The sequence below is a fragment of the Oncorhynchus tshawytscha genome, linkage group LG33, assembly GCF_018296145.1.
Source record: "Oncorhynchus tshawytscha isolate Ot180627B linkage group LG33, Otsh_v2.0, whole genome shotgun sequence".
Lineage (NCBI taxonomy): Eukaryota > Metazoa > Chordata > Actinopteri > Salmoniformes > Salmonidae > Oncorhynchus > Oncorhynchus tshawytscha.
Genome location: NC_056461.1, coordinates 29,726,194 through 29,743,614, shown reverse-complemented (window position 1 = coordinate 29,743,614; position 17,421 = coordinate 29,726,194). Strand labels below are relative to the sequence as shown.

At 41.6% G+C, this 17,421-nt stretch overlaps 2 protein-coding genes across 4 annotated transcripts; one reads left to right on the top strand and one right to left on the bottom strand.

Moving 5' to 3' along the window:
• The first annotated feature begins 1,968 nt into the window (after positions 1-1,968).
• LOC112231118 (SLC35A4 upstream open reading frame protein) lies at positions 1,969-6,119 on the top strand. Of its 2 annotated transcripts, XM_024397686.2 has the most exons (4): positions 1,969-2,277; positions 2,464-2,541; positions 4,210-4,308; positions 4,530-6,119. In XM_024397686.2, the coding sequence occupies exons 2-4, from the start codon at positions 2,527-2,529 to the stop codon at positions 4,725-4,727; spliced, it is 312 nt and encodes a 103-aa protein (XP_024253454.2). In that variant the 5' UTR covers positions 1,969-2,277; positions 2,464-2,526; the 3' UTR covers positions 4,728-6,119. The 2 variants fall into 2 exon arrangements, with proteins under 2 accessions (XP_024253454.2, XP_024253453.2); XM_024397685.2 differs by having other exon boundaries at positions 1,969-2,541.
• On the bottom strand, positions 6,120-9,133 carry cd74b (CD74 molecule, major histocompatibility complex, class II invariant chain b). Of its 2 annotated transcripts, XM_024397684.2 has the most exons (7): positions 8,931-9,131; positions 8,246-8,415; positions 7,982-8,052; positions 7,847-7,874; positions 7,508-7,717; positions 6,567-6,608; positions 6,120-6,422 (listed from the first exon to the last, which is right to left on the bottom strand). In XM_024397684.2, exons 1-7 carry the CDS (start codon positions 9,005-9,007, stop codon positions 6,415-6,417), a joined length of 606 nt encoding a protein of 201 aa, XP_024253452.1. In that variant the 5' UTR covers positions 9,008-9,131; the 3' UTR covers positions 6,120-6,414. The 2 variants fall into 2 exon arrangements, with proteins under 2 accessions (XP_024253452.1, XP_042167259.1); XM_042311325.1 differs by lacking the exon at positions 6,567-6,608 and having other exon boundaries at positions 8,931-9,133.
• Between the last annotated feature and the right edge of the window lie 8,288 nt (positions 9,134-17,421).

Genomic DNA, 17,421 nt, shown 5'->3' with positions numbered 1-17,421 from the left:
ACATGATGAGGGGAGAGTGCGCGCTGCGCGATCGTTCTATGCAGACGAGACAAAGTTTGCCTGACGACAAACTGAAGTCTTCCTCTGCTCTATGTTCGCTCAGAGATAGTTTTGAGGAGATGGGAAACTCCATTGTGAACGTTGCCCATGCGTCGTCAATGGGTAGCGCGGTGCATTCTGGACGATTCTGAGACAAGGAGCGCACTCCTTCAATTGGAGTCTATTGGGCGCTAGCTGAAAAACCCAACATTAGCATGAATAGAGCACCACAGTATGAGTCATAATACACAAAACCTAGCGGTCAAACAGGAAAATGGTTCCAATCATTTTCCCACAAGTTCTTAACTGACTTGACTAGTTAAATAAAGGTAAAATAAATAGGGATTTAAGAAACACTTCAAATAAGGGCTGTATTTCATGTAAACTTACCCTGGCGTGACATTTTGATAACCTTGTAAATCTCTTCAGGACAAGGTAACTTTTATCAATATATTTGCCTCTATTTACCCCCAACAAATGAATTGCTAATTAGCCGCTAATGTGGCTATCATAAATAGCTGCAAATGCCATGATGATCTGAACAAGACTGCCAAATCAAGGCAAAGGTAAGAATCTCTGGATTAAACAGGCAGCAGGGAGCCTAGTGGTTTGAGTGTTGGGCCAGTAACTGAAAGGTTGCTGGATCGAATCCCGGAGCTGACAAGGTAAAAATCTGTTGTTCTGCCCCTGAACAAGGCAGTAGGTCGTCATTGTAAATATAAATGTGTTCTTCACAGACTTGCCTAGTATAAAAAAAATACAATCTGGTGTTAGATAAATTGGCAATTCTGTACAATTAACACAATACTGGTTAGCAAAGGCATCAGCTAGAGGTGACATGCAGGAGCTTGTGAGATTTGTAGTTTTGCATGTCTACTTTGATGCTAATTATCATTTTCGAATCAGACAGGGACTAATATATTGATAAGTCGCCTTGTCCAATAGAGATTTGCATGATTATCAAAATGTAATTGCAGAGGTAAGCCTACACGAAACACAGACCTTATTTTAAGTGTTTCTAAAATCCCCTATGGGAAAACTGAATGGAGAAAAAAATATTGGAACCATTTCCCTGTTTGACTGCTAGGTTTTATGGGTACTATGACACCTCCACTGTGGGGCTCTATTTTCGTGATGTGAGATAATTAACTTGTTCTCTGTAATATCGTATAGCTTTGGAATCGTGCCATTACACATTATTTCAAGGGAAAAGGGCAGGTTTCTAGACTCATATGCTGCGTTCAAAACAACTGAGAACTCTGGAAATCTCATACTTCCGACTTCAATGCATTCAAGACAACTGGGAACTTATTTTAAAAAACTAGCTCTGACTGAAATCTTTTTGAATGGTCATCCAAGTCGGAATTCCAAGTCGGAAACTCTTATCATTCTAGAGCTCTGACTTTCCAACCTGAAGATCATCAGCGTCATGATTTGACCTTGTTTTTTTTTTCAGTTTCCATTTGTCTTGAAAGCACCAATACCCTGACTTTTGGTGCTTTCAAGGCAACTGGGAACTCTGAAAAATATGAGGTTGGGTTGAAAAGTCTGAGCTCGAGAAAGAGGCTTGAGTTCCCGGGTTGGAATTCCGAGTTGGATGACTGTTCAAAAGATTTTTCGAAGTTGGAGCTCGTTTTTTTCCCAGTTCCTAGTTGTTTTGAAAGCACTGACGTCAGATATTACAGAAATCAGAGATTTCTGAGTTCCCAGTTGTTTTGAACGCAGCATTTGAGAACGGATTGCGTGACGATTAGTTTAGCAACTGCGTGACGCAACATGACTACGTGAACGCGACTGGTCAACGGTCTGCTGGGTGGGGCGTTACACGTTCCTCCATTCATGCCTGTAGGATTACTATCTCCTCCTTTCTCTAATATCTCTGGTTCGCTACATCCTTCATTGCTGAGAAGAAATTTACGTCCGTGAACGTGGTTTAGCGTTAGGCCAGAGCAAGGAGTTGGGTAGCCAGGCAAATACACATTTGCCCTAGTTTAAAAAAAGTCTGTTTCAAACCAGTTGATTTTTTACTAATAATAAAACACGCTGACTTTACGCCTGGCATGTCCTGTTACCTGTGCACAGGCTACAGGACTGGCCTCAATGTCATAAAGATATAAAACATTGACACATTGTAAAGATAATGAAACACCGATGTAGCAAGTAAGCAGAGTAAAAACAGTCGGCGCTGATTTGAGTTACCGTCTTCCAGAATACGGCATTCTGAGAGGATGTTTTAGTGTATGGCAATTCAGAAAGCTTATTGAATACCTTGATGAATGTGTTTGTTTTTTATGCCCTTGTTTTCTTTCTGCTTGCATTTTGTAATTTCTGTCATTCATGGCTCATTTGTAAAATATACATTGGACTCTATGACGGATAAAATAATGGTTAAATTAAAATAAATAACTAAAGGTCTTCGAGCAGGAAAGAAAATCGAACCCAGTCATAAGTCAGTGGTACAGACTGACGGAGCATTGATTTGAAGACATGGCGGACGACAAGGTTAGTGCCATAAATTGGGGAGTTAAAATCGGAGCTTTTATTCGCAGTTGTAGTACTTGTTTATTAACGTTATTGACCTTCAGGTCTGTTCAATGTAGATAACGTGACCGTAGTTTTTCTAGCTTTATGTTTTTGCGGAAGAGTTGTCACGCTAGGCTACTAGCTAGCTAATGTTAACTAACTACACATTACATTCGTATCAACAACCTGATTTACTAGTCCATTGGGCGACTGCAGCCGTTATTATACTGGGTATAATGTCTGTAAGAATGTAGAATAGAAACACGATACTCATAAGCCATATTTATGGCCTGTAGATTTCCCATGAGCTGTCAAAGTTGTGCTGTGTACACTAGTCTAGAGTAATCAAAAGTCGATCAAGAAAGTAAAACAGTAACGTAAACTACATTAACAAGTATTAGTATCGCCGAATAATGGATTTAGTTTACAATGTAGGTCATGTGACAGTAACCATTAGAAGATTTGGATGGAATATATTTTGGCCGTTCTGCTGCACTAGGTGAGACAAACTAGATTAGTCCCAATAAGCAAAATGACGTTGAAACGACGCAGGGTTTATAAGCGCGGAAATCGACTCTGCCGCTCGAGCATGCTTTTGGGGCATAGTCGAGAACGCGCTGGACTTCGGGCTAGAAGGTCGAGGGTTCGAGACCTGCTCCCTGCCTGTTTCATTACAATACGTGGTTTCCAGACGCCGAAGTTAGGTTAAATGTAGGTTTTGAATGAATGGCAAAAATACGTATTTTCTGGACGTTTAAATAGTTATTTTACAGACGTGAATTCATTTTCAGTTCTGAATGAAAGTTGTATAGACGTCTATGTTTGGACCAAATTCAGACCAGACCAAATCTGAACCAAACATGGACGTCCATCACAAGAGGGGAGGGACGGCTCCTAATAATGGCTGTAATGGAGCAAATGGAATGGCATCAAACACCTGGAAACCATGTATATGTAACAACTCCCGACTCTGCTCCAGCCATTACCACAATTAAGGTGCTACCAACTTTATGTGCAGTCTACGTTTCGGCTAAATTAAGATTGGTCCAGACCGAACAAAATTTGAACCAAACATAAACGTCAAGGCCGGTCCGGAATGCACCAAAGAAAGACTCTGGCGTTGGGCCTTGCTTTCTGGGGTGTAGGCTAGAATGGAATTTTATGAATGCCCATCCATGTGGTAGGCTTACGGTTGCATTGGCTTTATTAGTCCTGATTTCTGTGACTAATCAATTTGGCTATTTAAATTTGGAATATCAGCAATATCACAAACTTTAAACCACTGATCATGACAATTTAGCCCATGGGGTTTAACTCCTGGAGAGCAGTTGTGAGTATCCTGATTGTCCATTTTACTTTGACCAGGCCCATGTTTAGGATACATTGTTTAACATGGCAGTGCATTTGTTTATTTGATTGGGCGCCATTTAGGTTAGGCTATTTGATCAGGGGAAACGTGCATGATGAAAGAAGTCTGTCGCATTACATTGTCATACATTTTATCTCCATCCTGTATGCTACAGAAAAGACCACATTATTAATTAATATTGTCATTGTAGATGTTTTTTTTCTCCCACTTATCAGTAGCCACCCAGGATATGACCAACCACGCCTAATGTAATTGACCTTTGACATGTACTACAACAGGACCCCTTGAGACCACTGAAGGACCTGGCAGAGCTCAAGGACCAGCTAGAGGACATTCAGCGGCGTGTGGAGAAGGAAGTACAGGCTGGGATCCCACAGGTCAGATGTCTGACACACACAGGCCTCTGGCTGCTTTCACGCAAACATGACCTCATACAAACCCTCACTTTTCTGTAGTTGTTATAGATCAGGTCTGTATATGTGCAGATAAGAGTACACGTTTTCCATACATCTTGTCAAACTGTCAGATGGGCCTTAGATGAACATCATACCCGTTTGTTGTGTGTTTCAAACATGAGGGTGACTTTTTGTTGTTCCAGGGTGGCAGTGTGCTGGCCTCCCCTTTCCTTAAGGGCTTCTTGGCAGGATATATTGTGTCTAGGCTGCGATCCTCTGCGGTTTTGGGTGTGATCCTTGGGACTTGCACAGGCATCTTTGCAGCTCAAAATTTTGGTGTGCCCAACATCGAGCAAACCCTGAAAGACTTTTTCAACACTCTAAAAGGACCCGGCAAATAGCAGCCCTGGTTCTGGGGGAGAAGATGGATCACTGAACCAAAAAACCTGCCCCCTATAAAAGATCCATTGAACTACACTCCACAGCCTTCAGTTTTAGATTGCACAATGGTACTGAATTCAGAAAAATGATGTTTTGTTTGTGTGGAGAAATTTAGGAAATACCAATATGGTTGCTTGAATTATGCATCACGTCTTCACAATCATCTCTTGCAATGTGTGCAATACTCCTCAGGGGCTTATGTATTTTTTAATATATATTAACTGGAAAGATAATGTTCTTATTTTATGCAATGGGGATTTTGCTGATGGAAGTGGGTGCTTTTATAGGGGGAGATTTTCTTTGCCTCAGGACAGCTTTCAATTTGGTCTTGCTTGTAGATTAACCATCCAACCTTGTTATACCCAAATTATATTTACAACCTACTGTAGTACCCATATGTTAAACATGACCATGAGAATATTATGTTAATATCTACAAATCTGTCCCTAGCAAGTTCTCTGCCTATGTTCTGACTTTTAGGTCACTGTAAACCTGTATTGACCTGTTCCTAGTAGACCAGTGTTTTTTGTGTCTGGTTGATAGTTCTGTACACTGAGTACATCACAATGCAGTCTATATAATGGGGCGCAGTGACCTCTACAGGGGAACTATCGACCTGCAGTTTGCATCTATATTGGTCAGGTGGTCCTGCCAGGAGTTCCTGTGATTTAGCAAAGTAAATCCATATACCAACTGATATAACCCTGGACATCTGGCTCAAGCATTGTAATTCTATTAATCTTCAGTACTGCCTTCTCAGCCAGAACGAACTACATGGGAGAAGTTTCTGATTTACCACAATACTTGTTTACTAGGCCCAATCTTGAGCCATGCACTATTAGGTTAATGATATTGTCCTCAGAGTGGGTTGTAGTCTCCTAGCTTCTAGGACCCCCAGCCGTTCCATGTATTTTAAATATTCCACAGCTAGCACACCTGGTTCAACTAATCATCAAACCCTTGAATAGGTGAATCAGAATCAGGCGTGCCATTTCAGAGCTAAAACTACACTTTAAAAATGCCAGAGGAGAGATTTGAAAACCACTGCCATTGTCACCAGACTGACAGATGTTGGAGAGCCTAATAGAATGAGATGCTCACAGTTATTCATGTTCTCAGCACTAACATGCAATCTATATCAGTTTCATCTCACAGTGACATGAGAAATCACCAATAGCAGAGCATTTATAATTGGTTTTCCATACATGAGGTATGCTATGTCAGTGATGTCTGTTCTTGTTGTGACAAAATGTAGCTGCGCATTTTCTTTTGCTTTGGTGTGTACACTTGAAATGGTATGAAATTTCATTTATATGGCAGCCCTTTAAATAAAGTGTTTCATTTCAGTGGCATTTATTTTGACTTAATTTTATTAGCTAGAATGACAGTTACACCTTGGTTGGCCTAATCTCAGTTTTATGGTTAGCAGTGAGCAGCAGTTAGTACACCTGGCCTTATTGTATCAAAATCATAGGTTAATTAAATAGACCCATGAAGAAAATACAACAAATGAGAACTTGTTAGTTTCCAAATCCATGTGCTGGATTATTTAGAATGTCCACAGATTCAGGGCATTCTGAAAGGAAGTGCTTAAATGTAGATATGTCTAGTGGGACAGTTTTACTGGTCCTCACAGCTCACTGGTTTTTACTCATCTGTAAATAAAGAGAAATGTACATTACCAACAGAATAGCCAGATAGTTCCTTACAGCATACACATGTAGTCAGGCGATACTTGAAGGTCAACGATTAATTGCTTCCTATTTTATTGGAAAATGACATGCCACAAGGGTACTTACTACTCAGCATCCCATCAGGTATGGCCATCACATGATTGAGTGCTGTAAAAATGGATGTGAATTAGGGCTGTCAAACTATTATGAGAGTTAATCGCTGTATTTGCTAAAATGTAACTAATTACATTTTTTTAACAAAAAGCATTACAAGAATATTAACATCTTGATTTTGTTCTAAGTAATGGTAAACAAAATCTAACCTCAATGTAAACTTGTTTTGACATTGCACTGTTGTTTTTAGCTGAATAGATTGTATTTTTGTTTTCAGTCTATTTTGAATGCTTTCAGACTGCGAATTATTGCATAAAATAAATAGTGCCCTAAAATGACAAAAATACATTTGAGTTAACGGATTAACTCTGACAGCCCTAGTATGAATACATAATAATAATACATAATCTTAAGAGCATTAACCACAATGGATTAATTCACAAAAAAAATTCATTAATATCTATCTTCTCTGAAGAAAGGGAAACTGAGACTAGTCAGGTCCAAGGAAAATTCCTGATTCATAAGGGAACTTTAGGTTGGAATTGTTTGGTTTCATTTGAGTATTTCTGATTGGCTGACTTGATCAGCATCATCAGTTGTTAGTGGAAGATTTTCTTGAACACAAAGGGGAACTAAAATATCTTGTCTCTGATGCAACTAAACCGAAAATAGTGCACTTGTTCAAGAAATCAAATGGTTAGTTGGAACTTCTAGGGTCAGTTTGTTTAGAAACAGATTAAGACAACACCTGGACTTAAAAAACAATTCCTATGGAGATTCTCTATTGAGTATGTTTTTTAAGGATAAGGCTTAATCTTTGTCTGGGAAACTAGTCCCTAAAGTAGAAAAGAGTGAAGTGGGTCTAGTGTTTATGGGACCCAACATCTGAGTATAATAATACATTTAAAAAAAAAAGAATATCCATATATATTCAACTTCAAACAGGATCTTACCGGATGTGGCGCCGCACCTAGCAGGCCCACTGGTTACGGTGCCAGAGAGCTGCTTCCCACTGGCATCCACACACCAGCAAAGGGGTTTGTCGTTCAAGCACTGCTGGAGCAGGTAGTTGCCCTGCTCATCACACTGGGGTCGGAAGGATTCAATACTCACTGGCTTCAACCCTGTTGACTCCAGCTGACACTGCGTGGGAGAACCTGACCCTGTGTTGATGAAAGATACCTACATGTTACGTGATGAGAGAGGAAGTGAGATAAAGAGGGGGTGGGGGAGCTTTGAAAGGGGGGTTTACTGGCATGACAGTTGAAATGTCAATGAATAACATTTCATACCTTCCTTTGGCCCTTGGGTAGATGTCCCCTGAAAAAGGAAGCCGAAAGACAGAACTGAGAATAAAGGCATATTCAAGAGACTGCTAAGCATGCTAATCATGGTTTAACATGTAATTTCTTTAGCTGAAGACTGACCTCATCAGCAGACTCATCGATCAGCAATGGCTTGGTGTTCATGGGCACATGCAGCTTCATGGGGACAGCAGCTGTAGACAAGAAAGAGAGAAACTTTCATATAAATTTACAAAGTCTAGCCTACATAAGATACAGTATATTTTTGAGTGGCAGTTTACTCATTTCCTGTTCAAAAGGCTCCAAATAAAGGGTGTAGCTCTGATAGCCATTAGCTAACACCAGAACTTTACAGGACCAGGTCCTGAGGAGAGCATATTGTCTCACCTGCTTGCCCTTGACTCAGCTCCTTCTTCAGGGATTTGCTCTCTTCCTGCAGGTCTTTAATGTCGTTCTTCTGGCTCAGGACGAAGTAGGCCGTCAGAGCCTGACCAGCAATGAGCAGGCAGGCCAAGAGGGTGAAACCAGCTATCTTGAAGGCCCTCTTGTTGGACCCTCTGTGAGGAGACAGAATATAGAAATTGAGAACATGATGGATACTTTATTGCTTTGTTATAAGGCTGGTGGATGGGACTTTTCGTATAATTCCGCTATTACAGTAATCAATATAAATGTGTATGTGGCAAAAAAAGAGATTTGAATCAATTACTAGACCATAATAAATCATGCCTACTTTATGACGGTAATATTATTTTCACAACAAAAATAATGACGTTGCTGGTCAGACACAGGAATCTATCAGCATATATATATATATATACACAATTTATGTAATCACAGATTAAAACTAATACTGCTCAACAATTTGTATATCTAGATAGGCCAGCATAGTAGTGATGATCATGCTTTTTAGTTTGGCAAAAAAAGTACATTTTTTGTCAGTTTGATCATTGTTTCCTTTCCCCTGGGAATATTGTTTTTTACATAAACGACTTATTTGAAATTACCCTGTAAATGTTAGAAAATTATAATAAAGACATTGACAAGATCAAATGTATGTAATATTCCTTACTCTGCTGTAGTTCCTACATTAATTGCGGTCTGCTCGCTGGAAGCTCCGATGAGGGGCTGTCTCTGTGGGTCCGACATCCTGTAGTAGTAGTCTCTCTGTTACAACCTTTTAAAGGGGGTTTCAATCTGAAATGGCTCACCCAAAACAGACACCGTTTATAACCTGTCCGGGGAGAAGGGAAATTGAGATTGGTCAAATTCAAGGAAAGTCCCTGACTCATAAAATAAACTCAGGTTGGACAGTTTGGTTTCATTAAATGATTTCTGATTGGCTGACTTGATCAGCATCAGCAGTTGTTGGTGGAATATTTTATTTAACACAAAGAGGAACTACACTATTTTAGGTGTCTGCAGCAATTCAACCAGAGAGGAAGAGGCGAAGCGAGGCATAACTGGGCCCTAAATCTGTCTTCTCCAGCAGGTGGCATTTTTTTTGTTTTATTCGCTCACCAAGCGAGTCGTTTTTGCTGGAGATCAATAGGAGTTTCGAATTTAATTAACGAAAAAAGTAATTGCTTATTTACTACGTATGCCTTATTTGATCGAATATACATTTCGTAATGTTCAGGTTGTCACTAGTGTACTGATATAAGTAGGACACGTGACATCCCAGCCAAATTGAGAAAAACACTTTATATCGGAGTTGTGCCTGTCCACACGCGTATTTGACCTCTCATTAACTATAATTCTTTGTTAGAGCTGCCACTTAAGTATCTGGTCAATATAATGGATAACCTGTGACTAAACCTTAAACAATTTTCTTGTTAAAGAGATCAAATGGTTAGTTGGAATTTCTAGGGCTTTTTAAGGATTAGGCTTAATCTGTGTCCTGGAAACCAGCCCCTAGAAAAGTGAAGTAGGTTTTGTGTTTATGGGACCCAACATTTGAATATAATACAATCCCTCAATGTGTACTGTTTGGGTATGGATTTACTATTCTTGTCTGGTTTAGAGGTATATTTGTTCTGCACATATTGCTGTATTTAATGTGTCTATTGTTTTTACTATGTACTGCAAAATGAATTGCACCTCAGGGATAATAGACTCTTCTCTAATAAGGGGAATTTGTCAGAGAAAATCTGATGGGAATTTACCTGTCTGACAATTTTATTCCCCCTAGTAGTGTCACGTTTAGAAATCTCCCAAAGATCATTTACAGTAATTGTACTTTAAAACATGAACCACACTTAATTATTTGGAACCAATGATTAGTACATTGGACGAAAGGTCAAAAAGGTGGCCAATGAAGGGTAATAGCCCAAATGAGTTTACATTACAAAGCAGTTACAAAGGTCACGTTCCCCTGCTCAGATGTTGCATGCATCAACTAATGATTGCGTGCCTCATCGACTGACAGATTGCTATAAGATGTTGTTAGCCGGTATGTAAAATACCAAATCCAGGGGTTGTAAGATCTGGCATGAATCAGCAATGCCTGGGCAGAGGAACGTGTAAAAGATCTGTGATTGGTCAAAAGACACATTTGTTGAAAAAAGTCAGAATTGGGTTGCCTGTGTAAACTCAGGGGCGGCAGGTAGTCTAGCGCAGAGTTTCCGAAACTCTGTCCTGGGGCTCCCACTGGGTGCACGTTTTTTTTTTTGCACTAGCACTACACAGCTGATTCACGAGAGTAGTAGGCCTAATTACCAACAATGACGAGACCGCCTAAAGGGAGGAGGTGAGGGCCCTGGCAGAGTGGTGTCAGGAAAATAACCTCTCCCTCAAAGTCAACAAAACAAAGGAGCTGATTGTGGACCTCAGGACACAGCAGAGTGAGCACGCACCCATTCACATCAACGGGACCGCAGTGGAGAAGGTGCAAAGCTTGAAGTTCGTTGGCATACACATCACTGACAATTTGAAGTGGTCCACCCACACAGACAGTGTGGTAAAGAAGGTGCAAGAGCACCTCTTCGACCTCAGGAGTCTGAAGAAATTTAGCTTGGCCCCTAAGACCCTCACAAACTTTTACAGATGCGCAATTGAGAGCATCCTGTCAGACTGTATGGTATGTCAACACCGCCTGGTATGTCAACTGCACCACCCACAACCTCAGGGATCTCCAGAGGGTGGTCCGGTCTGCCCAATGCATCACTGGGGGCACACTGCCTGCCCTCCAGGACACCTACGGCACCCGATGTCACAGGAAGGCCAAAAAGATCATCAAGGACATCAACCACCCGGGCCACGGCCTGTTCACTATCTAGTCACCACCATCTAGAAGGCAAGGTCAGTACAGACGCATCAAAGCTGGGACCGAGAGACTGAATATCAGCTTCTAGCTCAAGGCCTTCAGACTGCCATCACTAGCCAGCTACCACCTGGTTACTCAACCCTGCACCTTAGAGGCTGCTGCGCTATATACATAGACATGACATCACTGGTCACTTTAATAATGTTTCCATTCTGTTTTACTCATTTCATATGTAAATACTGTATTCTACCGTATTTTAGTCAATTCCACACCGACATTGCTCGTCCTAATATTTATATATTTCTTAATTCCATCCATTTACTTTTAGATGTGGTGTATTGTTTTGAATTGTTCGATACTACTGAGCAAGTAACACAAGCATTTCGCTACACCTCCAGTAACATCTGCTAAATATGTGTATGGGGGGGGTGGCGCGCATCAAGACAGTGTTTAAGAGCATTGTGGGTTAAGGGGTTGGGTTAAATGCAGAAGATATTTTGGTTGAATGCATTCAGTTGTACAAAAATGACTAGGTATCCCCCTTTCCCGATAGACATCCAGGTTCTCCCAGACTGATTACGTGCATGAAGTACAAGCAGAAATATTTGTCACTACAAAATGTTGACTACTTTATCAGCTAATAATATTCCATTTTGTTCTCATTCAAATAATTATCTGTAAAATCATTTGTTAGTTTAATTTAAAAGGGTTGGATTGTGGTATTGAAGCCCGTTTTGAGTGATCCAACAAAAATCGACTTCCGGCAGTGTGGATGAACAGGAATAAAACAAAGCATTGGCAAAACATGCAGTGGCTCAGCGAGACTGATGGAAATTAATGGACCAGTCCAGACATTTTTTATGTCAATATCAAACCATCCTCGGTAAAAACGAAGTACCTTACTGTTTCCCCCCCCAACAATTGACTTTTTTTTTGCTTCTTAGCAAAGAGCAATTTCTCAAGCAAGAATCTTGCTAGGACTGTCTGGGAGTGGTCCGGCTGGGGAGGGGAAAACTGAAAACTAGCCTTTAGTGCCAGAGAGGTTTGGAACTCATTGCTCTATTAACCAATGTATCGCCGAGTGATGTCCCCAGTCAGGCCAAAACCCCATCACACCAAAACAGGCTGAAATTTTAGGCAGTCTTTAAAAAAAAAAAAGCTCATACACTAAAAGGGTATTACCATAATTTCCACAATATTATTCCAACCTATGTGGAAATAAAAATATATACACTATCGGTCAAAAGTTTTAGAACACCTACTCATTCAAGGGTTTTTCTTTATTTTTTACTATTTTCTACATTGTAGAATAATAGTGAAGACATCGAAACTATGAAATAACACATATGTAATCATGTAGTAACCAAAAAAGTGTTAAACAAATCCAAATATTTTATAGTGTGCCTTCTTAAAACTTAATTTGTGGAATTTCTTTCCTTCTTAATGCATTTGAGTCAATCAGTTGTGTTGTGACAAGGTAGGGGGGACATGAAGGTCAGTCAATATAGAACATTTCAAGAACTTTGAAAGATTCTTTAAGTGCAGTCACAAAAACCATCAAGCGCTATGATGAAACAGGCTCTCACGAGGACCGCCACAGGAATGGAAGACCCAGAGTTACCTCTGCTGCAGAGGATATGCTAATTATAGTTACCAGCCTCATAAATTGCAGCCCAGCCTCCCGGGCAGCGCAGTGGTCTAAGGCACTGCATCGCAGTGCTAGCTGTGCCACCAGAGATTCTGGGTTTGAACCCAGGCTCTGTCGCAGCCGGCCCACGGGGCGGCGCACAATTGGCCCAGCGTTGTCAGGGTTGGTGAGGATTTGGCCGGCAGGGATATCCTTGTCTCATCGCGCACTAGCGACTCCTGGGTCGGGCCGGGCACAGTGCACGCTGACCAGTGCGCCAGGTATACGGTGCTTCCAGGTTGTGCATTGTGTCAAAAAGCTGTGCGGCTTGGTTGGGTTGTGTTTCGGAGGACGCATGGCTCTCGACCTTTGCCTCTCCGTGCGGGAGTTGCAGTGACGAGACAAGACTGTAACTACCAATTGGATACCATGAAATTGGGGAGAAAAAAGGGGGATTGGGGGATTAATAATTAAAAGAAAAAAGTAAATTGCAGCCCAAATAAAACAGTTCAAGTAACAGACGCATCTCAACATCAACTGTTCAGAGGAGACTGTGTCAATCAGGCCTTCTTTAAAAAAAAAAAAATGTATTTCACCTTTATTTAACCAGCTAGGCAAGTTGAGAACAAGTTCTCATTTACAATTGTGGCCTGGCCAAGATAAAGCAAAGCAGTTTGACACATGGAGTAAAACAAACATACAGTCAACATACAGCTTCAGGAATGGCAGCAGGCAGGTGTGAGTGCATCTGCACGCACAGTGAGGAGAAGACTTTTGGAGGATGGCCTGGTGTCAAGAAGTGCAGCAAAGAAGCCACTTCTCTCCAGGAAAAACATCAGGGGCAGACTGATATTCTGCAAAAGGTACAGGGATTGGACTGTTGAGGACTGGGGTAAAGCCTGATGAATCCCCTTTCCCATTGTTTGGGGCATCCGGAAAAAAGCTTGTCCAGAGAAGACAAGGTGAGCGCTACCATAAGTCCTGTGTCATCCCAACAGTAAACCATCCTGATACCATTCATGTGTGGGGTTGCTTCTCAGCCAAGGGAGTGGGCTCACTCACACTTTTGCCTAAGAACATAGCACTGAATAAAGAATGGTACCAACACATCCTCTGAGAGCCACATCTCCCAACCATCCAGGAACAGTTTGGTGACGAACAATGCCTTTTCTAGCATGATGGAGCACCTTGCCATAAGGCAAAAGTGATAACTAAGTGGCTTTTTGCCCTGCGTGCCTTGCCCTGCGTGCTCAAATAATTTTGATGCACTATGAGCGGTAGGTACTCCTTTTCAGAAAAGTAAGGTTCCTTTAAGCACATTTAAGCCATACACAGTTTTTTTGTTCATGAATAATGTTGTATATTTAGACTTTATGACTTAGACTTTAATTGTACTTTTTAGGATGATATTAACATTCTGAATTCAACATGTGGTTACTAGCTAGCTAAGGTATTGTATGTGCGAACGATGCCTTGCTCCTCGACTGATCCCAGTTTATTTTTATTTTTTATTTTACCTTTATTTAACCAGGCAAGTCAGTTAAGAACAAATTCTTATTTTCAATGACAGCCTATTCATCGTTGATCGACGTTAGCTCAATTACCAGGCGCTGCCGCTCTAGAGACTCTTCACATCATTGAGGTACTCCTGTCGCCTTGTGGCAAAGAGCGGAACTGCAGTCTTTTCTTTCCTGTTTAATAATTTTTCTGAAAACAATGTATTGAGAGTGCTGTTTATGGTTAACTAACATAGAAGTGTGTTCACCAACATACATTTGAACATAACAGTGGTTTAGTGACATGGCATCTTATAATGGTGATGATGAACCCAAATTCACTGCCGAGAGGTGGAGTTTTTTTTATCATACCCTGATTAAACCACTGTAGAGCATGTAGGTGCAGTAGGTTCCCCCATGTTTGCTCCAAAAAAAGTTCTGATGAAAGCCCTTCATCTAGTGTTAATCAAAATGCCCCTGTAGATTGTCTAGCTGAGCTGGTCACTCAGTTAGCCCGGGAAATATGGAGCTCTATTAGGGAAAAAATACAGAGTGGTAGGCTCAGCACCCATGAGCCACCAGTAAGTACAGAGAAGATAAGGGATCATCACTCGGGATATGTAGACCTCAGTAAAAATTAAGTTCATCATGCAGTCAGGCGTGAAGGAACCTACATATAGAGGAGATGGTACAGACAAACGCTCCATTCATAAATGGGAGGAGCCGATGAGAATATACTTGAGGAGGAAGGGGTGTCCTGTTGGGGAATAATCGTATGAGATGATTTGTTGATTATCTGGCAAAGAAAGAGACATGGTAAAGATACATTTACGCAATCAGACAACTGTTGATCCTACAGAGAAGATAGAGATTGTATTTGACATTCTGAAACAGACTTTCAGCGAATTGGCCTACTCATGCATGCCTTTAGCTGAGTTGTACAATACTAAACCTGTACCCGGAGAGGCTGTTATGAAGTGTTGGATTCGATTGAACAAGGCCGTAGATGTCGCTGACAAGGGCCTTAAGAGACAAGGTAAGAAGACTGACAGCACCAACTCAGATGTCTTCACGATGTTTGTAACACTGCCCTTACCCCAAACTGGCAGAAGTATTCCAACACAAGTCTGCTGAGAAATGGACTGCAAGTGAAGTACAGGAGATAATCTATGAACCCCAGGCAACTCCATGTGAAGGCGGGGCCAATGCGGGTGCGTGCAGTGACACTTCTCTCACCACCAAACAAGATGTGCAAGTATCGAGACGCTCATTCACCTGCTTGAACGTACCTCAGAGAAGAGCACCACCTGTTATGGTTTCACATAAGCCCTTCAGGCTTAGGAAATTCAGGGTTTGTGGATCAACAGATCACTCCACTGTGATTTACTCTAGACATGAGAACTTGTGCCTCTGGTGCTTTCCCCTGATCATTGGAAGTCAAATTGTCTAAAACAGGGGTAACGCTATGCCAATTCTGACGTTGAGAGATGCCCAACACAGCAGCAGAGAAACCCACCACAGCAGCAACCTTTCAACTGACATGCCCACAGGTGAAGGGGGGAAATGTGGGTGTTCAACTGTCTGCCCCCAAGAAAGAATTTGATGATCTCGAGAAAACATATGAGATGTTGTGCTCTGATGTGAAAGAAGGAGAGAAAATTGTTATGTTAGGTTTACAAGAGGCTGAGGCTTTTTCAGATTTGTTTTACAGCTCTGTGTCTGTACATGGGAAAGTGCTGCTTGACACTGGATCTATGGCCTGTACATTGAGTGAACATGTTGAGCAAAGACATTTGGAAGCAGGTGCCCTTCCTCAGCATTATCAGCCTCCTACAGAGTTAGTGTTAGTGGGTTGTGGGGGGGAAGAAGGCCTCATCAAAGTGTTTCTATGATTTGGAGATGCAAATCTATGGGATAGATGTTAAAGTGCCCACCCTAGTTGTTCCTGGACAGCATGATGATCTTATCCTGGGATCGAATGTCATTAAGCATCTATTGCATGAGGGGCCTTGATGACTCCTGGAAGCTAGTCAACAACATGGATGGCCAGACTCACTCAACAGTGTGTGGGCAGTTTCTATAGATGATGACAAGTGTCACAAGATGGAAGGGACAGGAATTTGATGGCAAGATTGGAACCATGAAGCTTACTCAAGCTGTGACTCTTTTTCCCAAGACTGAACACTTAGTTTGGGGTAAACTTCCTAAAAAAATGTGGCATTGTCTCCAGGCAGCACTGTAATAGTCGAGCCTACCAGGTCAAAGGTCATGCCCAGAAACATACTTGTGGGTAGTTATTATGCCCATGAGAGGACATGGCTGGGCCCCTTTAAAGGTAGTAAACTGTTCCAATAAACATCTCACTCTAAGACGTAACATGAAGCTGAACGATGTGTCTACATGCTTGGCTGATGAGGATGCAACAATCTTTCAGGGCCTTCACGGCAGGTTGTCTAGTGGTTAGAGTGTTGGGCCAGTAACCGAAAGGTTACTGTGGAGAAGCCAGGGGTTATGTTCACCGTATCCACCTGGTTGATGACAGACCCTTCCGCCTACCATTCAGAAGGGTTCTCTCATTACCTGAAGCTGAGGAAGGCGTTAACGGATATGGAGGATGTAGGCCTTATACACTAGTCGGTTAGTGAGTATGCCTCCCCTTTAGTCATGGTATGGAAGGAAGATGGGAGTCTGAGTTTAGGCACTGACTTCAGGTGGATGAATGCACGAACGGTGAAGGACGCTCATCCCCTTCCTCATCAAGCAGATTTTCTCGCAGCCCTTGGTGGCAGTGCATTTTTCAGCACCATGGACTTGACCCTCAGGATTTTATAACATCCCAGTTTATGTGAGGACAAGAAGTGCACAGCCTTTACCACACCGATGGGACTTTATGAGTACAATCGCATGCCACAGGGTCTGTGTAACAGCCCAGCCTCTTCCATGAGAATGATGGTAAGTATATTTGGGGACCTACATTTCTCAAATCTCCTTTGTTACCTGGATGACTTGTTGATCTTTGCACCCACCGAGGAACTGGCTCTGCAGCGACTTGAAGTTGTGTTTAGCCATCTAAGTACCAACAACCTCAAACTAGCACCCAAGAAATGCCACTTCCTACAAAGAACAGTGAAATTCCTTGGACAAATCATTAAAAAGGACAATGTGTCAGTGGACT

Excerpts from the sequence above, each read along its gene's own strand:
- LOC112231118 (XM_024397686.2), top strand. Across the intron at positions 4,309-4,529 it reads TACAGGCTGGGATCCCACAG|GGTGGCAGTGTGCTGGCCTC; the intron begins GTCAGATGTCTG and ends TTGTTGTTCCAG.
- cd74b (XM_024397684.2), bottom strand. The coding sequence starts at position 9,007 with ATGTCGGACCCACAGAGACAGCCCCTCATCGGAGCTTCCAGCGAGCAG. Across the intron at positions 8,416-8,930 it reads AATGTAGGAACTACAGCAGA|AGGGTCCAACAAGAGGGCCT; the intron begins GTAAGGAATATT and ends GTCTCCTCACAG. Across the intron at positions 8,053-8,245 it reads GCTGAGTCAAGGGCAAGCAG|CTGCTGTCCCCATGAAGCTG; the intron begins GTGAGACAATAT and ends TCTTGTCTACAG.